Source organism: Anopheles cruzii, chromosome 3, assembly GCF_943734635.1.
Source record: "Anopheles cruzii chromosome 3, idAnoCruzAS_RS32_06, whole genome shotgun sequence".
Taxonomy (NCBI): domain Eukaryota; kingdom Metazoa; phylum Arthropoda; class Insecta; order Diptera; family Culicidae; genus Anopheles; species Anopheles cruzii.
The window spans coordinates 28,592,657-28,616,683 of record NC_069145.1 but is presented as its reverse complement, the minus strand read 5'-3'; the positions used below and the strand labels follow the sequence as shown (position 1 = coordinate 28,616,683).

Genomic DNA, 24,027 nt, shown 5'->3' with positions numbered 1-24,027 from the left:
TGCACACCTCCGTACATTTGAGAGAAATCACGCCCCGGCGCATAGGTTTTCACCAGTTTGGGCGCATGTGCGAGCGTATGATTGAAGATTCAGTTTCAGGCGGAAAGCAGCGAAATTGTCAACCAGAGGTATCTTACACTACCATAAGAGTGAACCGAGAGGCGAGAAAGGAATCAAATTAAAATCAGGATTGGATACCGAAACAGTCTGCCAAGCAAGAAGGGGTTGTTTTTAATATCTTTCGGTTTTTGTGTTTATATTTTTTGATAAATGCCTTGCACTGGACAACCGTTACATTCGTGTGAACGGCTTTCGATTTGTTTTAATACCAGCTCGGTTTTGACGATCACTAGCGTCACTTCTTCAATGATTAACAAGTACCGGTTGTTTGTCTCTCGACTCTTCCATTTCGAGTTCCGTTAGATTGCGATTCGTTGCGCACCTTCAACAGCTATATGTTTGTAAATCTTAAATTCGCACAGTGTGCACTCTATTCGTGGTGTTGTTTTTCGTTTCGACATCAGAACCACCACCGCCACATAGAATCAATAGCATCTTTACAACGTTCGCATTTTATCGATTGTTCTGTCAACAAGCAAACAAAACCGAACAATAAACAGTCTCCCCTAACAAGCACACGTACACACACACACAGACCGTCTCGAAACGATTTGGCATATCGAATTCGAAGGCGGAAGTCTCGGACCGTTACAACGGTAGTAGGCTGTGGGGAAATATCCTTTCTTTGAAATGCTATTGTCGTTAGAGTACTCTGTTGCTACACGACTCCGATGAGAATGAAAACTAAATCTCATAAATGCACGTTTTTTTGTTCTTTGTCCACCGTGCAGCAGCACGACATTAACGATCAGTCAAATTCTATTGCTTCGTGATGCGTGGTGCAACAACAGTCGTGTTTCGTGATGGGTGTTACAACGCTACAAACAGTAAGACAGCGAGTGGACGGGATCTCGATGCCCAAATCAAAATCAGGTGTCGGAAGAGCTTCGTTTTCACTTCGAATCTTTCAGATCTTCATCTTTCTATCTTTCAGATAAAAAAAGGAGACACACTACAGAAAAGGGTCATAAACTGAGGGTTCCCTCGTTTCTTTTGCCCATTGTACCTCTTTCACTAACTCACATGCGCCACACGGCCTACTATGATAGCGTCTGTTCTAAATTAATAATAAAACGTTCGAAAGTAAACGTTGCCGGCGGTGGCACGGCCTCCTTCTGTAAGAGGTACAGATTTTGGTAAATAAAAGATCCAATTGTGGGACCTATTTCAGCGTATTTATACTTTGTATATTGTGTGCAGTCGCATGGAAAAGAACATCAAAACGATTGGAATGGTTCGGTTACGGTTGTATCGTTTCGGTTGTGGCCTTAACCAAAAACCCCTTTCTTATGAGTATTAAGTAGTGTGGAGTAGGGTCCAGGCATCGGAAAACGGGCATATTCTACTAATTCGATGCACATTTCTTGGAGAGCTTGGAGAAAAGTTCTCCTATAACCGCCTGCCTTTAGCCCGTCGTGTACGATTGGGAGGGATTGATTTGTATACGTATTTTGTTCGCATCGGACTGTATCTGGTGCGCCGAGCGGGACGATCCGAGCCGCGACGAGTACGCGCTTCCCGTGCCGGACGAAAACGAGCCCAACGTGGGCGAACGCAGTTCCTCTGGCGACGTAGGACCGCCGTATTGGTAGTGCGGCAACCGGCTATCGGTGGTTGGGGACACGCCTGTTGTACTGCCACCACCAGTGTCGTCGGGGTATCGCGGAGTGCGCGGTTGGTTCGCTTTCGAACCGGACCGGAACGAACCTTGCAACGAGCCGGGCGGGGAAGTGGGCGATTTCATACCGACCGGAATGCGGGACTGGTTGACAACGGACGGTGGTGGTGGTGGAGACGCGATGGCTGCTTGCTGCGAATGTTTGCCCGATGCGTTCGAACCTCGCCGGCGGTGGCTCGACGAACTGTCGGTCGATTGCTTGCGCTTTGCGCTGCTAACGGGAATGGACGAGGAAGCGGCCATGGGAATGGAAGAACCAGTGGAAGGGTGCATTCGGCGTGAGGAAAAGGTACTCCCAGGGGACGCCGACCCATCCGTTGGGGAGGCCGGGAGGAGCGGAACCGTTTCACTCGTCGGTGTGTTGCTTCCGTTCTGTTGCGGTTGACGCTGTCGCGGACGCTGCTGCCGTCCCTGACTGCCGGTACCCGCCTGGCTGCCGGGTGTACTGCGGTTATACTGCGGTAACTGCGAAGGACGGAAGCTTCCATTTGGCGGTGGGCTCGTCGATGAATCATCCGACGATTTGCCCAACAGTTTATCTTCGTCGTCTCGCCGTTCACGGGCACGGTGCGGTCCGGCATTTCGTCCCCCGTTGGTTTCGTCCAGCGCTACTGCGGGCCTCTCTTCGTCCTCTTCCTCATCTTCTTCGTCGTTATTGAAGAACCGATTGTAGCGCTTCGAAGGAACACCACAATCTAAGAGGGGGTCGTAATCGAACGGTGAACTATCATCGTTACCACTGTTCTGTCGGGACGAGCCCTTGAATGCCCGATACTCGACACCTCCTCCGCTGCTCCACTCCGTCGTTGCACCGTCGCCCGTGCCACCGTCGCTGAACGGTGAAGCCGGACCCAACTGGGGCGACAGGTTACGGTACTGGATGTTATAGTCACTCTTGTGTCCCCGGGAGCTTATGCGAGACGGAATCGAACCGTCGACTCCGGCATGCAGCTCGCGTCGTTCGTCACCCCGTTGCTGACCGCGGTCGATAGAATCGTACATTTCGCTCCGCGCCATCCGGCTCATCGATGACATACCGCCGGCACCGGTGATCAACTTCGCCGTTCTTCGCTGGAAGTGCTCATCGGAAGTGATTCGCAGCAGGCTGTTGCTGCTGCCGCTGCCCGACAGATGCTGCTGTAGCTTTGCTTTGGCCAACTCTTCGAACGACGTCATCCGGTGGATGTTGCTCTCCGAGCCATTCCGACTTCCGCCCGGTACTGCTGCTGCTCCACCCAGCACCAGACTGTTTTGGCTGCTGTGATGGTCCGGAACGTACTTACGGTTCTTCACGTGACTACACTCGATGATGAACTCGCTGTCCAGCATCGGAGCGGGCGATTTACGCGACATGCTACCCCGCCGGGACGACGAACTGGAGCGACCGTTCGAGGCGTAATGCTGCGTCGACGACGTGACTGATGATGCCGCCGCCGCCGGTAAGCCTTGGAAGTCGCCGCTAGGGTACTCGCTGCAGTACCGTCCACTAGCGTGTGCCGATGGTCCCCCGGTCATGGGAGCCGATTGCTGCTGCAGGTACAGATCAATTTCACTGTTGCGCCTTGTTTGAGATTCACCTTCGTCATCGTCGTCGTCGTCGTCGTTAACCGTCCCTTCGAATGGGCCATCGCCGTTTGACGATCGATCGGGTCGTCGGGCGTGCTGTTGGTTCGACGCCGTGCCACGTTCACCGTTCCGTCGATCGATCGTCGGCCGACCGTTGGCGATTGCGGCTGCCATTTGCTGCTCTTCCGGTGGTGCCGGAGGCACGTAGATTCGCACGACATCATGCGGTGACATGGCCCGCGGTGTCATTAGTTGCAGCGTTGACGGGCTACGCTCTACGACGCTTGTGGAACCGATGGCAGAACTTGTTTGTTTGTGTGAGAAGAGAGCAAGAAGAAAAGAAATGAAAAACTACATTAACTAGGCGCTCGGTTTCGGGTGGACGCAGCAAAAGGAAAACTGTCCTATGCAGCGCAAAACAAGTGCACAGACAAAGCTCAGATGCCAATTAGCGATCGCCGAACAGGAGTTTATACAGCTCTTCCTCATTTTTTATTCCCCAAACTATCTATTCTCGATTGTTCAACCAACAGACGACCCCAACACTTTCAATTTGAAACACTAAAATTTTTTAGCAAAAATGAGTTCTATTTACTGAACACCAGATGTATTCCAAATGGGCACGCCAAATACTACTTCACTGCATTTGTCTTACATTTGGAAGGCACCTTATTGCTAGAAAAGGAAAAAAATAGACAATCCGAACATAAAACGTGAATCCGATTTCTAACTAAACTCTATCCCGGCTGGTTGTGGCGCGAGACGCACGAACCAACCAAGAGTTTGGACAAAGAACACGCTCCAAGTTTCACTACACCTCACGCAGCGAGTGGCCTAGAAGCAACACACAACTTACGCGGCACTTCTAAGCTTCGTTTGCCTCTTCGTGGAGGCGGCGGTGGAGGAACGGCCAACGGGGGCCTCGCCGCGCATCTTCGCGGATGCCGAAGACTGAGTTCGCTTTGATCTGAAACAAAACGACGACTTGAGAGAAAGAATGGGCACAGAGAGAAAAAGGGGCATTATTACACTCCTTTGGCGATTGCAGTCAACCGCACCCGAGGTCGGCGATAACACACGTGCTAACGCTAACATATCAACCAGTCAGAATCGGTTAGCGTACCAACGGAAAGCGCTAAACTATTCTACCAGGAACTCGAACCAGAAACACACATCGAACACTAAACCGTGCTACGAGGAAAGGCTAGAAGCAAAGGCTAGATCGTCTAAAGGAACGAATAAAACCGACGTTTCTAGGAACAATGAAACCGCGGATTGCTACAGTGACCACTGCCACGTGCCTCGGACCTATCTACTTTCGAAATCCGAAATGGGAAAACAAACGGACGAAACTGTTTCAAAATGTCCAACATTCAGAGCGCTACTTACACCGGACTGCTTTCGCCACCGTCACCTTCGTCCTCGCTGGGGATCACTTTCTGATCTTCGACGTAGAAATCGAACGCCTGGTGCGATCGCTGACTTTGGCCACCGGACAGGACACTCAGATCGGCGGTCGACGTGACCGAGGTGTCGGCAAGCGATTTACGGGAACTGCCCAGCAGCGAACCGCCATCCTCCGACTCTGGAATGTGCACTGCAAACAAAAGAAATTGTTTAATGCCAAACTTCTTCCCATCAGTAGTGGCTATAGTGGACAAGGCAGAACAAAAAGGCTAAGAAGCATCAATGGCCAGTACGCTGATGGCGGTGGGTTGAATCTATTGCTCAAATCAAAGCATTGCTCTGTTTATGTGTGCTTTTGTGCATTGTTCACAGCATGTCGGATTGAAGAGCTGACAAAATTGATAAATAGAACTACACACACCCGCACACACACACCTTCTCGTTACTCTTTGTGGCCGTGGAAAGAATCAAACTTTATCGTTCTCGTCTTTTTGTGTAACAATGTGTAACGACGTCAAGATACGATCGGTTCAGGGAATTCGTCCTTTTTAAATGCAAACCCGTGGCAGCACTGGAGTAAACAATGGAAAGAATGTTCCGGTGAGTGTTAATACACCGCTTGCGTGCCTGTTCAGTATCTTGGTGCTACGTATGGCCGTGAAGATCGGCATGTTCAAAGTTAAACCTTTGCAAAGCAACAAACAACCGACACTCCAAAAGGCAGTGTGTGCATCTGTGTTTAGTGTAACGAGAATCCACACTTGAAAAAAGAACAAACGAATCATAGGGCGGAAGGCATTTACCAGTATTAAGATGTTGGCTGGAACCACCGGATGTTGTTGCAACTTGGCTGAGGGTGGCAATTTCCTGTTCCGTAATTTCACGCCTAAAATTGAAAGCATATCCGCAACAACGATTACATTCCGTGTAACAGAACAAAAAAAAACGGGTGCCACATACTTAAGTTTAACCGCTTCCGTAACATCTTTTTCCGTTTCGGTGAACTCTTGCTTCCGTCGACCGATCTACGGTGGGATAAGTGAAGAAAGGTTAAAATAAATAAATCAGTATTAACAGCATCGGGACCCCGTTTGCCTTAACATAAAAATGGTTACCTTGGCCTCGGTAGTCGGTTCCACGAACACGCCGAACGGTTTCTTCGGCAGCTCTATTTCGCTGGCCGGTGGCGGTAGCTCCAGACCGGCCTTCCGCAACTCTTCCATGCACTGTTCGAGATTTTTGAGCACAAAATCGTCATCGTACCCGAAATCCTCGTACAGTTTGGTCTACGGGGGAAATGGGAAAAAGTGCGTGTAACTGACCGAGTCCGTAGTGCCGCCTATTGGACACCTAGTAGTGAACGTTCGTCGGTTACCTGAATGTATTGCAGTATGAGGTCCATATCTTTGAGCTTGAGAATGCGATTCTTATGCAAGCGCAGTATATTGTAGGCCATGGCAGTGACCACCTTTTCGCCATCGAGCAGATACACATCCCAAACGCGCAAACATAAGCTGAACGGTATCTGCACACACCACACCACGTTCACCCGGTTCCGGAGCGCCACACGGTGCCACAGCACACAACCAAACGCACACACACAGAGAGACATACACGTGCCACGCGAAGTAATGACAATTATTGGCACAGCCCAGGAGTGTACCGAGTGTAAGAATGGGATTGGTGTGGTGCCGATACCGATTAGCGTGTCAAATGAGAGTGAAAACGGGAAACACAACGGCCACAGTTAGAACAGCGAAGAGCAGAAGGGGTGACGTGAAGGGGTGCGGAAAACTCTTGTGCCCCGTTCGACTTACCCGTTCGATGAAAACTACGAAGAACCACTTCAACGAGTACAGGATCGAGTCGAGATTGTACTGATCGAAGTGTTTCTTTAGCTTTGGTATGAATTTGGTTATTATTTTATCGTGATGCGCTAGAAAGCGGGTCAACTTGGGGAAGCCTGCGTAGAACGGGGACAATCGGTGGTTAATCAACATCTCACAAGGACAACAAGATTTCGTACCTTCAATGAACAGTCCATGCATTGCAAACTTCTTATCGGCCAGCAGGACACTGAGCGCCCAAAATGCTTCCTCCTCCTCCATGTACATCAGCAACACTCCGGCCAATCCCGACATGCCCTGGCAGTAGCCAACCTGTTGGGCGGGTAACCCACATTAAGGATCAATCAGGATTTTGGCACTCACCGCGCGCGCCCTCCGTTCGTCCTCACCTCGGAATTGTACATGCTGTATGCGACCAGCACGTTGAAGAGGCTTTTCTGCTTCGCACTGTAACGCTCCCGGTAGTCGATGTGCTCGCGAAACTGCCGATTGACGTCCGAATCAATCTGCCGGGCCTCGGTGCTCCACTGGCGGGCCAACAGTAGCATCTCACGGTACTTATCCTGGTTACCGGCCATAACCTCCTTAAGGTTGAGCAGCTTGCACCACACCTGCCGGCGGACCTTCTCCGGGATGCCCTTGTAGACCCGCTTCCGTACCTTCACCTGTACCGCACGATCCTCCCACTGGAGGGCCCGTTTGATGGGTTTGGTGGGCGGTAGGGTGTCTATTGGGGATTTGCCCAGCATCTTCAGCCACTTCTTTACACGCTCCATTTCGATCTCCGTCGCTTTGGCTTCGTGCGGATCGCGCTTTCGTGGTAGGCGTTTGTCGTGTATGAATCCATACCTGTGTTTGGTGGAAAAATGAGAATAATAAGGCTTTTCAGAAATCATGGTGTTATAAAATTGCCTTGCAATAAAAATATTCTCGGTGCTTTGAATGGAAGCCAATCCTTTCGCGCAAACCAGGGTTAGCAAGAATGTGAACCGTCTTTCCGGGTTGCAAAATGACCGCCGATTGGTTTGCTCGCTTGCGGGCACCTACGCCCGGAATGAAATTTTTAAATTATTCTGCTTGTGGCCCCAACCAGTTGGCGGGAACTAGATTCCCAATCGGTACACCATCGGGGTGCTGTTACGTACGTTTAGAGGGTAACACGCAAACGAAATTGAAAGTGACCGCACCGTCGGTGGGCATGCAAAGACAAAGAGTTCCGTGGGCGAAAGGCTCGGGTGGCAGTGCCGAGTGAACGTGAGCACGAATCCATCAAAGCGCCGAAAAAGGAAGCACCTACTTCCAGTTTGGTTGATTGAATTTGATGATGCACAACCAATGTAACGCAACAGTTCGGTTGAATGGTTCGGTGAACGTATTACATTGAAACAGAGTAATCGAAGTTTAAATAACTGACAACGTGAACGAATTATTCACAATTTTTATTACAACCACTTGGAGTATGTATATCAAATGAGAGGCAATGAAATTTGGAACAAGTTTCCTTAAGTTGCACCAACGAAACGAGTAGCCAAGCATGCCTTGAAGTTATGCAATAGGATTGCATGTTGTTTAACCCTCTTCTTTGGTTGTCCTGCTACTTTCACCTAAACTCTAACGGAAAATTAAAACCCGAATTTAGATGTGTGTGTTGGGCTATGATAAAAAAAACCATATTTCATTAGGAATTACCTGTTTACGAATCAAAAGCAATTCATATCAGAGGGTTGCGGCGTTCAGCCTACTGTCATTAAAATTCGCCAACATCTAGTTTCCTTTGAAACTTATTTACGTATTTAATATTGACGAAAAAAATTTACCCATAAATCACTCTAAACAAAGAGAAATCATCTTTTGTTTGATTTTTCGAAGAAGACATTTTAAACGAGAAAGATGCATGGCGTTTGCAACGGGAACTCACAGTTCGTGCGGGGATGCTTTGGTGTAAGCAAAGGTCAACGATGAATTAACATGATTCACGTAACGCACGTATTGGAGGCCGGTGAATGGAACGTAGTGTCAAGTGGGCCAATCTTTACTGGCGGGGGGTTTGGGGCCGGCCTAGCCTACGTGCAGTTCGGCAAACATAGTAACCCACGCACATGTACCCACCCACGCACGTTTTGTTGGTTCTCAGCGCGGACATAGTTGTTTTCCTTCGATGGCAAGCATGTTGGCGACAACTGAACGACATCAAAGAACTAACCAATTCCAATCTTGCGAAACGCAGAACGTGACCTCGGTAGTAGTAGGCCTATGCTGTGTGACTAGGTAGGCGTTTGGGCACAGTAGGGGTTTGGGTGTACAATTTCCCTCTCCGTTCCATTGAACTGATTCCAGCATCTTACCTATCGGTCTGATGGTAGACCTCGAACTGTGGGTCCTCCCACGGGTCAATCTCGGCGCCTCCTTCCCGGCCCTTTTCGTAGCGTAGGAAAATTTTCTCCCGCTCCTCCTTCGCCCGGGCGATCAGCGCATTCTCGTCCATTTTCGTTCCGGGTTCCGGGTTCCAATACCAACCCGTGGACGATGATCGAATGCCAAAACGAAAAACCTAAGATTGCTATGTTGCTTCGGGTTGGTTTTTGTTTTGGGTTTTATTCCGGTTATCACTGCTACAGAGCTCCGGCTGGCAAATGTTCTCGTTCTCGAACAAAGTGAAGTTCATGATTCACAGCGATTTCCGCTTGATTAACTGTCCGTCGCGACCATCGAAACCCGTCCACACTAACACGTTCCTTCCGAAGCACTCGTCATACTTAATCAACAGCTCCGGGTGGTTTAAAACTTTTCTACTTTTAGCTTCTGCTGCGCTACGTTCCAGTGCAAAATATCATGACGATACGCGAAAATGGGTACATTTCGGGTTTTCATTTTCCCCTTGGAATGTGGTTGCTACGACGATAACGAGGCTTTCCTTTCACTACTCATCACCGTCACTGGTTTTTCCGGGAATACTGCAGCACGGATCGTCGCGAAAAGTGTCACTTGCAGCCTCCCATGGTAATGAGAATCACTCCACTCCTCCTCGCCAATCGGTTAGCGAAACTTAATTAATGCAGCAGTGCGCCACTTTGTCCACACCCGGGGGCCAGATCGGAAGATCGCAGCAAACTAGGCGTCACCGTTCGCGACAGCGAAAGCACAGAGAAGAGTACATCAATGACTACAACACTAACTATAGCGCAACCCGCAACGGCCACCGGACCGGACGCGTGTCCTTATCTTTCCTAACGTGGTTCGCGCTTCGCTTTCGATTGAATGACAAACTCGTCAACCCGTCACTTATGCTGTTGGCTCGAAGTCACCTGCATGCTCGCCGATGCGCCACCTTCTGAGAGCCACACGCCTCTATTTACGCCTTGCTCTTAGGCCACCGTCGGCTGCTTCGTGGTAGCCGCCGCATAACCCACTAGCCACTGACCCATTTTGGGCCGGGTCCGGAAACAATCCAAATCGCCTTCGGATGCCCTGCACGGTTGGACCGGAGGTGATACCATCATCAACGGGTGGGCTCGAGTAAAACGATGAAGCCAAGTCTCGTGTAAAGAAAGGGAAAAACACCGTTCCTTGGGCCCGGTTGACGTTGCATCCGTTTTTGGGGCACGATTTTCGGGGGGCAGTTTTGAGTTTTCTCTTCGCACACGGTGCCACGGACCCTTGGCTAGATACTACTGCTTTGGATGCTGAGTTTGCGGATAACTGCGCTATTTAACATTGCCTTGCATCGAACGCATCCCGTTCCCGTGTTCACTAGCTATTTTACAACATCGCTCCAACTGCATTCATCACTTTATTTATGCTCATCCATCACTTCACTCTATTTGTGGGAATTGTCGTGGCACGAACTCTGGGAATCGATTGACACACACCGTGCGGGGAGAGAGCGAGTGCGAGAGAATTAGAGAGAAACGATGATGACGACGACGGCTATTACCACGAGCATGGACGACCTACAATCTAATGCCTAATGTTTAATCTAATGTTGCTGCCGAATTGTGGAAGCGACAGAGCGCTACGGAAGGTTGGGGCGAAGGAAAAAAACTTGTTTCGGCTTATTCGGTTCACGGGCTTTCACGCAATGCCTTCGGAGTGTGTTTGGCCGCACTCACACACAGGTGCACGCTCCTGTGCTTTCCTTCACGGGCTGTCATTCGGTTATTCACTGTCACTTTAGCTTCGTCGATTGTGTTTTGTTTTCTTCATAATTCCGTTAAAATGTCCTTCGCTAAAACCAATTCGCGTAACATTCTGTAGTAAAAATCAGATCAAACCATTCTCAATTTTAATGTGATACCTGATTTTGAAGAGCTACTAAGCAACATATATTCGGCGTTTATTTTAAATCTTTTCAAAACAAAATTGAGCATAAATTTAAGTTCTTTTTCATTTCGTCGAAAGCACTACAATCGACCAACCATCAGCTGTGACCAACCAGAACCCGTTGACAGTTCTCCGCGGATTCTGTAAACATTGTCCGAAACTGATCCTTATTTAGCAGGCGGTTCAAACATAGGAAAGTATATTGTAACCTGGCAAAGATGAACGTTTTACACGGACTAGGAAAAATTGCGCAGCGATCGCTTCGAAGGAACATCTGGTACGGTAAAATAGACTTTTCACCCTACGACCCGGGGGCGAATAATAAGCTTGATTACCTCTTGTCGGCAGCACCACACTGGCGCGACGATCCACATATGAAAGCGACGGCAAAACGTCCGTAACCATTCTGAATAAGGAGGCCGACGCCGGGCTGATGATCAACTCGTACAGTCAGTTCGGTTTTAGGCTGAACAACGAAATGGTGGTTTTAGGTCCAATGGCCATCTTTTCCCGGACTGTGCTTTCGTGGAATGTGGAAAGCTACGAGGACATAAACGACGCAACGCTCAGCTTGTTCTGCGCCATCGAACCAAAGATTGACGTGTTGGTGGTTGGTATCGGCGACCAAACCATAACGCCGGCCTTTTCGCGCAAAATTATCGACTTCATGAAGCAGCACAAGATCAACGTGGAAGTACTCGGTACGGAGCAGGCTTGTGCTACTTTTAACTTTTTGAACGCCGAAAATCGCGTCGTGGCGGCCGCCCTCATCCCTCCGATCAGCATTCGACTGACGGAGGACGATCTGATGAGGAAACAGATATCGCTCAGCAAAACGTTCGAAGTGTCCGATAAGTAAACGCAGAGTCCGTTAGTTTGAATTTCTAATGTGTACATAATAAAGTTAGAGATGCCTAGTTGTTAGACACGGAAAAGACGGCTTCGTTCTATTTATATGCTCAATTACTCACCGGGATTACTTCCTACACGTGGGCGATTCCATACACTCGGTTCGGTTCGGCCGAAATAAATGAATTCAAAGTACTGCTTTTTGAGTGTCCTTATAAATGATAAACTTATTTTTTGCTTTTATTCATTTTTTCGTATTTTTATGGTATCTTCCTACCAGAGGGGAAATAAAAAGATATTTTAAATCACATTTATCGCTTTTTTACGTTTCGGTGTTGGTTTTGTGTTAGTTTTTCTTGTGGTCAGCGCATAACACGTCTCGCACCCCGAAACCGGTGGAAACGCCCTGAGACCTGGGCTGCTGGAGAACTTGCACGGTTCAGGAGCCCGACAACAACATACCGATTGTTGTGAAGATGCCTTTTTCACTTTACATTAGAAACTTTTTACACATGTTTTTACGTACATTTTTGGTTGCAGAGTTGATTCCGTTTTTTTTTGTTTACGTGTCCTTGCTTCCGTGTTGTCTATAACTTAGATTTTTTTCAAGTTTTTGTGTGTTTTTTTGTTGTTTCGTGGGTTTTTTTTTGTATATTTGTTTATGCTGTTTCACTCTTAAAGCTATCCGATAAATTGAAATTAATCAACTAGAATCCGTTCACAACTTCACCCATCTCAGCCCGTGCCTGGTGTAATTCATAAAGAAGTACCGCAAGCTATGATAACACTTAAAAAATCTTTCTTAACCATTAGCATTCGATTATTAATATAAGAAAAAGAAGATAGGGAGAAAGTTAACATAAAGATACACAGAAAAACTCAAATAGAAAATCGTTTCTACAGGATGATCTTCTTTAACAGCAAAAACTGTGCAGGCGTGGAGGAGTAGACTCGCCTGCAGGATAAGGGTGACGGATGAACGTAAATACAGTTACTGACAGTGTGTTTAACTCTTTTACCCGCCAATGGCAGATCGATTAGTTTTGTGTACCGGCTGAACATTTCAACGGAAAGTTGCTGATGCTGTTGCTGTTTGAAAAACAGATCACTGATAAGCACTGCCAAAAACCAATTTCGATGTTTTTGAGGGGTCGCTAAAACGGTGGACTTACTTGGTGACCACGTTTAACCGGAGACCGAAGATCTTTAAAACAATGAGCTACGGTCACTGTTACTAGATGGTCATGCTGCTATGCGAATGTTGCTTTGTTTGTTAGCCTCTTGCAGTAGTGCCACATTTCGGTTGGTACTTCCTACGTTACTGCTGTGACCACCGGAGCTGGCAGAGTTCCAGTCTACCACATGAAACGGGGTCGGCGGAAAGTACAGCGTAACTGAGGCGATGAAGTTGTTAGGCATTACTTCGAAAATGATGTCCTGATAGCCATAGCTGAATGTCGAACCGAAAACGTTGGCCGTGTTGGTTGAACCGACACGATGCAGCACAACGGGCCGCTCAGCCGTAGCCAATCGTGATGCGATTGTGTCCCACTTTGAGTACGCTGTTATCGTCACTGGTGCATCAAGCGGCGCATCTTCGGTTACCCTAAAATAGAGACAGTGTATCCATCAAACACCGATTCCTGTGTCCCACGTCCCAGCCTTAAGAGAGCTTTTTACATACTTGTCGGCAGCAAGCTGTAACTGAAACTCGCAACGATGATACATGTTAAAGTTGTAGTGTCCCGGGTAGTTGGTGTGCAGAATGATTTTCTTTGCCTTGTGTGTGCGCGCATCGAACAGTACGTCGATACCGAGCGTGAAATAGTTGAAAAAGAAATCGCTCCGTTTTGACTGTACGCGGCGGTGGGCGCTCGGTGAATGAATTTTCATTTTGTCCTCGCTTTTGAAAAACACCCTAAAAACAGTTTAAAACGGAATGAGAAACAGAGACCACATTTTTTAAGTTTCTTGTCTCTACCTTGACGGTGATCCGAGACTGCTGGCAACATCCTGGCAGCTGTCCCCGAACATGATTTCGCGCGTCATACACTGTTTTCGGGGTTCGAGGGCACGCAGCGAACCCTCGGTGTAAAGCTGCAACCGGAGCCCACGCGTACCGTGCGCGTTTCGCAGCACGGTGGCCGCCTCCAGATAGAGTTGCTGTTGGTAGCAGGACAAGGGCAGTGGTGGTGGACGACTGTCAATGACACTAACGCCCGAGTAGATGGCCATTTTAGAAACGATCGGCGAAGCACCACTGGGAAAGTGTAACGAGCCAAGACCGTGCGCGTATCCTGGCTGCAGCTTACTGTCGACGGGGAAATAGAAACTTAGGCCACGGAAGTGCAGCGCAAAGAGCTGCTTTGCTGCATCGTACACGCCCGGGTGGGTGGCACCGAACGAGTGTTCGATCTCTTCGATCGATGGCACAACTTCGGGCGAGTTGAAGGGCAGCGAGCAGTACTTGAGCTTCACCAACTTCATGTTGAACACTTCGATCGTTTTCAACCGCTGCTGTACCGGGTCAAAGATAAGACGGATGCCGTCCTGTGGCAGGTTGATGATTATATCGACACACAGCGGATTCTGCGGAAGGAGGTAAGGTTAAGGATTTGTGACTCATTGCCACAACGGGACGTGCTTTCTTACCGTATCCGAGTAAAGTACTTGCACACCCTTAATAATTCCTACTTGAGATTGTATAATGGCCACAGCTTGCGAGAAATGCATACCTGAGAGAAAATTAATTTGTAGATGAATAACCGACCGATCGAAAAAAGTAAAGTAACAACACAAAACATTTACTATCAATAAATTCCATTGCATTGGCATGTTTTCGCACAAAAACAAGATATTTAGATGAACAAAAACGGATTCTAATCATATGTCAACAAATTTCGGAAGCATCGCGAAAAACCAACTCGCGTTGCAAGTGTGTTTATTTTCCTTGCAATCATCACGCAATCTCAACAAACCGTCAGCTGATTCTTTGCGTTGGTGGTCGTGCGACTCCAAACAACAAAGCAGGCGCGTACGTACAGTGCGCAGTGCAACGCACACCATCAAGTCCAACCATCTGTGCTCGATGTTGATGCTTTTTCGCCCATGCTACTGCATACTGTATGCAATGCTGGGCGAACTCAAACACACTGGATGCAAACGCACACCACAGCGATGAGCTTGATAAAAAGCACCCACACACTAGCAATCGCCAAGAAACAACACACAACAAAAGGAATCGTGTTATTCGGAGTAGCAGCGACGAAGATGCGAAATGGACAACGAAGATTCCTTTCACGCAATTGCGAATCGTTCAATGCCACTAGGGTTTGTCTTCGAAATTCGTAGAGGCGTATTACGTGAAGCTTTCGTTCCCTTTTCCAAGGTCACTGCTAAATCAAAAATTTCAGTTGCTTGGCGCTTCTGCTATCCAAAAAAGGAGCACATTACTTGAGTCGTTAGACACTGTCGTCCTTGCACCATGCACTTTGATCACTTTCATCACTCCTTGGCGCTCATGACTCGCCAACGAATATAATTTCACCACACATGTTGTTTTCCAAGCCTTGGATGACTAATGACAAAGTACCCATCATCGGGGAAGACGTAGTGACGGGCTCGTACGATAAACAAGGCTTTTGGTTGGCTCGTACTGCTCGAAGAAAGAAAGGCTTACCGAGAATAAACTCCCAATTCTCGGTGGTCGAACCGAGCGAACGCTCCGGAATCACTTCGAGATCGAGCATTGTACTGTTGAGTTATTGTAGTATACACCTTTAAAATGTCGACCAGCAATGTTTTTGATCGCTCTGGCACGCTAGAAACACTCGAAAACTGATTTTTTCGCACTCCGTAACTCTTTTACGCAGTTTTCTTTGTTTTTAATGCTACTCTGCTCTGGCACGGGCTTACTTTGCACTGTTGCTGCACTGTTTACACGACCATTCGTCCCTCTCGCTCGACGCTCGTCGCTGTCAGTTAGCTCACAATGATCAACATTATAGTATGGTCCGACTGGCAACCGTGTCTGCGTACACTGTTGATTCAAGTTGTGGTGCTTTTTCAATTTAGACACAAAATATGTTCATAAATTGAAAAAAATCGAAGCCATCGATAGGACCCGTGTATCCAAGAGTGGGCTTTATTTGGTCTGCAAACACCTGAAAATAAATTGGAAAATAATAGCAAATTGCTGTATGTTCAGTGCTGTTTAGGTGCAGTAAATATGAAAAAGAATCCTAGTAGTGGTAAGTAGAAACAAAACAGTAAAAATTACGCCACAGTATCAAGATCATAAGTGAATTAACAAAATTAATTTTCAAATGGCCGCAATGAACCTTACAACAAAGGAAAAAGAAGAGAAAAGTTCATCCCCAGCTGACACCTTTCAAAACTTCGGAACTGTCAGTGCGGACATTGACAACGGAGTGATGCGAAAAATCGAACCTCGTCATAAATTTATAAATTTCGCACGGTCAGCTCCGATTCCGACCCAGTACCAGGGCTCATTCCTTGCTTTTGGTCCGCAACTCAACGAGGTGCTTTCGCGCGGCGGCATCCTATCGCTGTGAACACGTACCGAAAGTCTCTAACACCTTTGCGTGAAGTGGCAACGTTCCGAAGGCATTCCAAAGAAAGTTAGCCTGCCGCTCGAGGTTTGTGATGTTTGCGCAACAACGCAGGGGAGTAGGATACGATTGCTGGAAGGACATTTGCGGTACGACAGCATTCGCTGCCCCTTGAAGAAGTTCCCACGAGGATCCTCCAGCACCGCGTGCCTGTGTGACTTGCGTTGTTAGTGGTGCATTTTTTGTCGTCATCGTCATCATCATTTTCATAAACATCACCCAGTGTCAGCGATCAAAACGTCACATTCCGTAGTCAGCTGCGAAGGTGATTCGTTAATGATTGTATAGGCTGTGACTGATTTGTGCTGCGGAATTTTGTCCAGTGTCGGATGTACGTTATTGAAATCGATCAAAATAATTGAGCGAGAAGTGGAAAGCAACTCTTTTCACCCATCGCACGCAATATTTATCCTAGTGCTGAACGGCGAGAGAACGACAGAGTAGTGTTGCCTTTGCGTCGAACATTTCCAATTAGTTCCGTCGCGTTTGCCAGGAGTTGACACTATTCGATGGAAGCTGGAGAAACTAACAGAAACGGTCGAGAGTAACCCATCCACGTGCCTCCACCGTCCTCACGAGGCTGGAATTACGGTTCTTGTCGCCGTTGGTGTTAAATTATGTTTCGTAAGTCGGACGGACCACCGCCGCCACCACCGACGGAGGCGGTAGGCAGCCTGCAGAAGCAACATTAGTGGCACCAACATTACATAAGAAACTCGTTGGACGTGCGGCTTGCGATTGCGATTGCACCTACTACGTCCAGTTCATTGTAGCCGCGGAAAAGCATTCGTTACCTTCCTCTCGGCCGATCCGTAGCCTGCTGCACGGCCCTAAACCTTTCAGCCATGAAGTGCACTCACCTGCAAAACGTCGTGCAGCTTTCGTTGTCGGAGCTCTGTAAGCTGAAGAAGGTAAAGCTAAGGTTCCACTTCCATTCCTGTGCATCACCTTTCCGTTTAAGTCCCAAGCCCAGTTACTCACTTTGCTAGTAATTCGCTTCATATGAAGATGCTCTCAACAAAGAAATTGCAAGAAGATTCAACTCTCAATCGGAACAAAGGCACACTTTGATTACATGTAGTCGCTATACTTGCTATCCGTTAAAATCGTTTCTGAAGTACATTTAGCGCTGTTTGGACCTATTGAGTCATAAGATTAAAAAAATTATGCAGGATTCACATGTCGATGAACAATTAAGGTTGTTGTCAAAGTTTATTTGCCAATTCATTCCCTTCGACAGTCCAATGCGCTTGCGATTCACAAGCATCGTTTTTGTCTTCAGCACAGCTATGTTACGATAAGTTTTTTCCCTCTTTTTCGAAGTGCGACACTGCGGACTATACAGATACCTTATACGGAGGCACTGAAAAACGGCATCCCATATTGACAAGTCGTTCTGTTGTTTGTTTTGTAGTTTCATTTATTTCTATCCGTTATTCCGTTTTTGCAGGACGAACCGTGCACGGATTGTGAGGCGAACGGGCCGAACCTTTGGATATGTTTGCAGAAGAGCTGCCTGCACATAGGGTGCTCCGAGCAGTGCAAAGATCACAGCACCATACACTTTCAAGCGAACCGCTCACACTGTATCCACATGAACTTGTCGTCACAAAGGGTTTGGTGCTATCTGTGCGAGTCGGAACAGTTTTTCACAACCTATCAACACCAGCAGCAGCTGTTGCAACAGCCGCAGCAACATTACCACTACCGCCGCACGTCGATCGTAAGCAACGATTCGAGCGATACCAGCCGCTACTCATCGTCGGCGGCAAACACCGACAAGTTGATCGTCCACGCCGACAAGCTGGTTACAGCGGCCACCTTTGATGGGGCTGGAGTGGGCGGTGATTCCTGCGACAGTAGTGGCGAGGACGACGATTTCGAGCGGCAAGGAAAGTGGAACGGCTTGGTGGGCCTTCAGAACATTGCCAACACGTGCTACATGAATGCGGCACTCCAGGCCCTCAGCAACAGTCCTCCGCTTACCGGCTTTTTCCTCGACTGCGGATCCATTCTTGAGACCGATCTTCTCGGTGGAGGTGGCAGTAACACGAGCGGTACCAAGCCCGGGCTCGCGAAGCAGTACCACAAGCTGATCCGCGAAATGTGGTGCAAAAATCGACGCTACGTTGTGCCGGGTGGCATTTTGTGCGGAATCCGCATCGTACATCCGATGTTCCGCGGCTATCAACAGCACGATACACAGGAGTTTCTACGTTGCTTCATGGATCAGCTGCACGAAGAGCTGAAGGAAGTGATGGCGCCACCACCGCCGGATGTTCTTACCACTAGACCAGACGATGACGATGAAGATGCTTCGGACGGGCATCCGTCACCGTGTTCGTCGCCATCCCCTTCGCAATCGGAGGGAGAGTACGAAACGTGCGACAGTGGTGTTTCTGAGCGGTCTAGTCTTTCCGATGATCAACTGTCGCCAGGTGTACCACCCCACGGACAAACGATTGGTCATCGATTTCGAACGCTTTCCTCCCGCACACCAAGTCCGCCAGCTAATCAAAGGACCGCAGCCAGCGGTACTCGTGTTCGAAGCACCACCACGACCCGACAGCAATCGCCGGTCGGAAGCAGCCGATCTGGCGCGAGTAGCGTTTTATCTGCTGCCACCACGGGTAGCACCATTGCTTCCAGTGGTGGAGGTGCCAGCAATGGTGGTGGTGGTGGCGGTGGCGGTGGCGGGGATCCATCAGACACGGGTACTGGCACCAGCCCACCGAAGGAGAAGTCGTCGCAGCGGTCCATTATAAGTGACATATTCGATGGCAAACTTTTGTCCTCGGTCCAGTGTTTGACGTGTGATCGAGTTTCGACCCGCGAGGAAACATTCCAGGACCTTTCGTTACCCATCCCGGGTAAGGATCACTTGGCTGTTCTGCACCAAACACAAACTATGTCCCCTGCTACCGCTTCCGGAGCTTCGGTTGCAGGAAGCAGCGCTTCATCGGTAGGACCCTCCAGCAGTTCGGCTAGTTCCGGTGGTAGCAGTAGCAGCAGCAGTGGCGGTATAGGAGGGATTACATGTTCCGATGCGGTCTATTCTGTGAATGGCGATACTTGGTTGTGGTGGTTCTGGAACTCGCCCTTTTGGAGCTGGGTGCGATCGTGGTTCTGGGGCCCCGCTGTCACGCTGCACGACTGCATGGCAGCGTTTTTCAGTGCCGACGAACTGAAGGGGGACAATATGTACAGCTGCGAACGCTGCAACAAGCTACGAAATGGTGTCAAGTATTCGCGTGTGCTCGCCCTGCCTGAGATGCTGTGTGTGCACTTGAAGCGGTTCCGGCACGATCTGTCGTACAGCTCGAAGATCTCGAGCGCTGTGCACTTTCCACTTTACGGGCTCGATATGCGACCGTATTTGCACAAGGACTGTCGGTCGGAAGTAACGTCGTACGATCTGTGCGCAGTGATTTGTCACCATGGCACGGTGGGTGGTGGCCATTACACGAGCTTCGCGAAACATGACCCGACCGGAAAGTGGTTCGAGTTTGACGATCAGCTCGTGACACAGGTTACGCCTGAGTACGTGCAAAGCTGTGAGGCATATGTACTGTTTTATCGCAAAAACAACGCCAACATGGTCACGGTACGGGCTCAGGCAAGTAATATTCTCACCATGGAGGAGCAAGCATCGGACATACGGTTCTACGTGTCGCGCAACTGGCTGCATCGGTAAGATAATAGTTGTCTATGAATCAATATGGGTTCATTCGTATGTGGAGTATCAACTATAAAATCCTTTCGTTGTTGCCATTTTGTAGTTTCAATACCTTTGCCGAACCGGGGCCAATCGACAACTGGACCCTACTCTGTCCGCACGGTGCGTTTCCGCCAAACAAAGCGTCGCATTTCTCCAAGCTGGTCGTGCCATTCCCGCAAACGCTGTGGGACTTTCTGTACAAAAAGTTTGGCGGTGGCCCCGTCTGTAATCATATCTTTCCGTGCCACATCTGCAAGAAGGCGGCCGAACTGCTGTCGCGGCGTCAACGTCACGAGCTTGAAACATTCACTGCGTACAACGACGAGTTTCAGGTATTGCTGGCTTTCTCTAGCTGCCTTTGAGATTCGGCGACTAATTCTCGGCTTCTTTATAGTTCAATGATACACCGACTACAATCTACGCTATTTCTATGGCATGGTTCCGACAATGGCAACTGTTTGCTCGTGGGCTAACGACGGACGATCCGGGACCGATTAACAACCGAACGATCGCAATCCAGGGCGACAACAGCGTGCCACTGCGCAGCGTGCGGCCATTCTCTGACTATGCGCAAATCAATGCAAATCTGTGGCACTTCTTCCACGGCTTATACGGTGGAGGGCCAGAGATTGTGCTGCAAGGCAATCCAGTACCACCACCGCCGGTACCTGCCGTTACGGTTGACGAACCGAAACAAAAACCTCCGAAGGTATGTGTAGAGAAGCCAACAAATCGAAAAAAACCTGCAGATCGAGAATCTTAATGTGTTTTTTTTTCCTAAAGGAACATTCGCCGGATGTGATGGACTTCGCCGAAGAGGATCGCTTAGGAACCGTTTCGCGCAGCGATTCCTTTGGTACCAATCATGCGGATCGTGACTCAGCCATCGAAGTGACGGTGTCGGAGTCGACATCGAACGATACCGTGCCGATTGCGGTCGGGACCACCGATGGAAACATTGCTACGCGCCCGCAAAAAAGTGTATCGTTCGAGGATAACGACGGCTATCGGGATGGTGACAGCAGTGAGGATGCACTGGTGGAGGACGAGACTCCAGCGGATCGTTCCGGTGTACCGTTGTCTTCGCAGTTGGCGAAGAGTGATAGTTTTACGTCAAAGCGCAAAGCTTATTCCAAAGGGTTCACGACTTCATCAACTCGACGGAATAGTGAAAATGCTGGCAAAGGTGGTGATGTTGGCACGGGAGCATCTAAACGGAAGCAACATCAGCACGGTGGAAGCAAACAATCAGATGCTGTTGGTACGCAGATGATCAACGGATTGGATAATGCAATTACTGTACCCGCTTTGGAGCGTTTGGAAATCGGCAGCAAGAAAGACCGTCGCCACAAGGGCAGCCTGATGAAGGCCAACGGATTTTTCGGTCCCGAAGGTAAATGACATTTGTAAACTGTGCTGGAAAGGTGAAAAGAAAGTCTGATGACCGATTCACATACTTCTGCCCTAGCATCTTCTATTTATTCTATTTATCCTGGAATAGTCTTGCCGATGGAAAAACTGTTTCAATTATCATTAATGTTTTTGTTTTGTGTTTGCATCTTGTAGGTAAATACCAAAGTTCTTCGAATGATTACACCAATGGAGACGACGAAAAAGACAGCGTGGTGGCACCTGAAGGTACCACCGGAGTACCGCGAACCGAATCGTTTTCCCACTATCCATCTTTTTACTCCGGTGGTGGAACAAACGATGGATCGACGACATCTGGATTGGCCAGCTCCTACTCCGTTCCCACCTTTGGCTCTCATAAGTCGGAATCGGTTGATTCGAATAGGAGTAGCACGACGGTATCGGAGGAAGTAGTTCCTCTTCTAGCAGTGCGCAACGGTGAAAAAGCTGAGGCGACCCTCGAGACAGATGATTACAGTCGAAACGTTGACAGTAGTGGGTCCCTAATGACATCAAGTGCCAAATCGCACCATCATCACCATCATCATCATCGCAAGGGACGGCACGGAGGATCAACGGAGGAAGTCCCGGGTACTGTTGAAAAATCAGGCGGCGGAATGTCGTTCGGTCGACGTAAACTAAAGATAAAATATATGAAAAAGTTGGCCGCTCGTGCAGGTGGTTCACGCAGTTCCCGTAACAACGGAACAGTAGACGGCCGCCCTGATGATGGTTCCGTTGAGGGAGTTGGAGTAGTGGCCATGAATGGTGTCAGTGAGCACAGTGAGGTGGTGAAATGAGACAGGCAACATCGTTTTCGCTTTCTATCATTCCGATAGCACGACTAGAAGGGGATATGATTTGATCTCGAGCCGCCGCGGGGCACCGGCTTGCAGTGTATTTCCCATCGTTCGAGAGCGGTGCGCACGTAAAGATTCACGGTGAAGGTTGACAATTGAATAATTCCATTGGTGTCGCTTCGCTTTCGTTGCGAAGTGAAGGGTTTGAGACAAACGTAGAAAGGCCGCAGGAAGTAAACATATACCAGAATGTGATTAGACTTAGGCGGTTTCGGAGAAGGGCTTTAGTTATTTATGGCTCCTGCTGAGGATTTCTTTGCAGATGATGCTTTGAACGGTACAAGTTGCAGCAGTATGGTTTTTGTTTTCTTTTTAAGTAAAATGCAAAAATTGAAGTGGCTTTCCGTCTCTCTGCAGTAAGTTATTTTGATGCGTATGTTGACATCATTTTTCACTTTGTTTTATGCAAGTTTGCTCGAATATGTTTCGTTTTCAGTTAAATTATGTGGGATTGTTTGATAAAGTCGAAATCCGTATGTCGCCGCAACGCTGAGGTCGAGATGACTACGAAAGCAATGAACCTCGTGTTAAGCGCTGTGTTACGCACAGAGACCGATATTGTTCGAGAAAGAGGTAAAGGATAAGCTATTCTGTGAGATTGAGTGAAGCCAAAAACTGTTAACAGAAAGCAAAACACCGGGTGATGTTCTATTATTGTAATAACTATATTACGCCAATTACGAATTACATGAAAGCACACCATTTGATCGGTATCGGTGCTGGTACTAGCAATAGGGTTCATCCAATTATAAAACGCTCCTGATCAACTTTCTTACTTTCTTCTGTCGAGATATAGGAAGGTGCCGGGTTGTATGGGTGCGCATATTGACACCCCTTAAATAGATTTAGTCGGTGCTTTAACATTGGTCGTTGACATCTGTTGCAGAAGTTTACAAATAGTAGAGTAATGGTTTACTTATTTTTTTTATTATTTTGCGTTATGTGTACACTTGTGATTCTGAACATGTTTGAATTGTTGGGTAATGTTCTAGTTTTTGTTCGTTTTATTTTCCATTAAATTTATGTATGCAATCGTGTTACAAAGGCTAGCATTTTTGGGTTATTTACCTTTCTTCGGCAAACGATATGAGACCACATAGCACGTAAGCAAGGGCAACGCGCGTAAGAAGACAGTGGACCAATTACGGGTTTTGTAGAGAGGGCACGATCGCGGCGAAGAGTGATTGATAGGAAATTTTGAAAGAACAACTTAAGAGCGAGAAAAATGAGACATTAACGCTTATCAGAAACGCTATCAATGTCAGGATGACATTCTTTGAGTTGCATTACAAAATGTGCAAGTAATAAAAGCTACAAACTACAAAGTTTACTACGAATTCCAAAGAAAACGAAAAGCCCAAATGTTTTTATTCTTATTTCGTTTTCCGAACGGTGGGAAACGGTCCGAACTATTGTATATTGAATCGGTATATGGTGGTGATAAACTCTTCATTTACCTTAAATTCAGTACGAGGAACGTGAGGAACAACCTGGGCGTACCTTGGCCCAATTGGACACAAAGTTCAATGTCCTCTAAAAAAAAAATTTATTCTCAGTGATCGAAGACGCACCCAGTTGTGTCCAATCTGAAGTAAAGATGGAAATAATAGTTCCGGAAGTA

The 24,027-nt window shown here is 48.1% G+C and overlaps 4 protein-coding genes across 4 annotated transcripts; 2 read left to right on the top strand and 2 right to left on the bottom strand.

Moving 5' to 3' along the window:
* Positions 1-1,525: 1,525 nt before the first annotated feature.
* Positions 1,526-9,103, bottom strand: LOC128271745 (uncharacterized). Its single transcript, XM_053009373.1, has 12 exons — positions 8,964-9,103; positions 7,008-7,467; positions 6,798-6,930; positions 6,589-6,734; positions 6,147-6,296; positions 5,887-6,057; positions 5,732-5,796; positions 5,575-5,657; positions 4,754-4,961; positions 4,221-4,331; positions 1,828-3,668; positions 1,526-1,746 (listed from the first exon to the last, which is right to left on the bottom strand). Exons 1-12 carry the CDS (start codon positions 9,101-9,103, stop codon positions 1,526-1,528), a joined length of 3,729 nt encoding a protein of 1,242 aa, XP_052865333.1.
* Positions 9,104-11,092: 1,989 nt separating this feature from the next.
* LOC128275758 (NADH dehydrogenase [ubiquinone] 1 alpha subcomplex assembly factor 3) lies at positions 11,093-11,993 on the top strand. Its single transcript, XM_053014369.1, has 2 exons — positions 11,093-11,215; positions 11,287-11,993. The coding sequence occupies exons 1-2, from the start codon at positions 11,157-11,159 to the stop codon at positions 11,795-11,797; spliced, it is 570 nt and encodes a 189-aa protein (XP_052870329.1). The 5' UTR covers positions 11,093-11,156; the 3' UTR covers positions 11,798-11,993.
* Positions 11,994-11,997: 4 nt separating this feature from the next.
* On the bottom strand, positions 11,998-15,652 carry LOC128275757 (PHAF1 protein CG7083). Its single transcript, XM_053014368.1, has 5 exons — positions 15,467-15,652; positions 14,440-14,522; positions 13,769-14,376; positions 13,472-13,705; positions 11,998-13,393 (listed from the first exon to the last, which is right to left on the bottom strand). Exons 1-5 carry the CDS (start codon positions 15,534-15,536, stop codon positions 13,030-13,032), a joined length of 1,359 nt encoding a protein of 452 aa, XP_052870328.1. The 5' UTR covers positions 15,537-15,652; the 3' UTR covers positions 11,998-13,029.
* Positions 15,653-17,263: 1,611 nt separating this feature from the next.
* LOC128274997 (ubiquitin carboxyl-terminal hydrolase 20) lies at positions 17,264-23,744 on the top strand. Its single transcript, XM_053013362.1, has 6 exons — positions 17,264-17,329; positions 17,869-20,108; positions 20,198-20,468; positions 20,531-20,845; positions 20,920-21,529; positions 21,703-23,744. The coding sequence occupies exons 1-6, from the start codon at positions 17,264-17,266 to the stop codon at positions 22,344-22,346; spliced, it is 4,146 nt and encodes a 1,381-aa protein (XP_052869322.1). The 3' UTR covers positions 22,347-23,744.
* Positions 23,745-24,027: the final 283 nt, after the last annotated feature.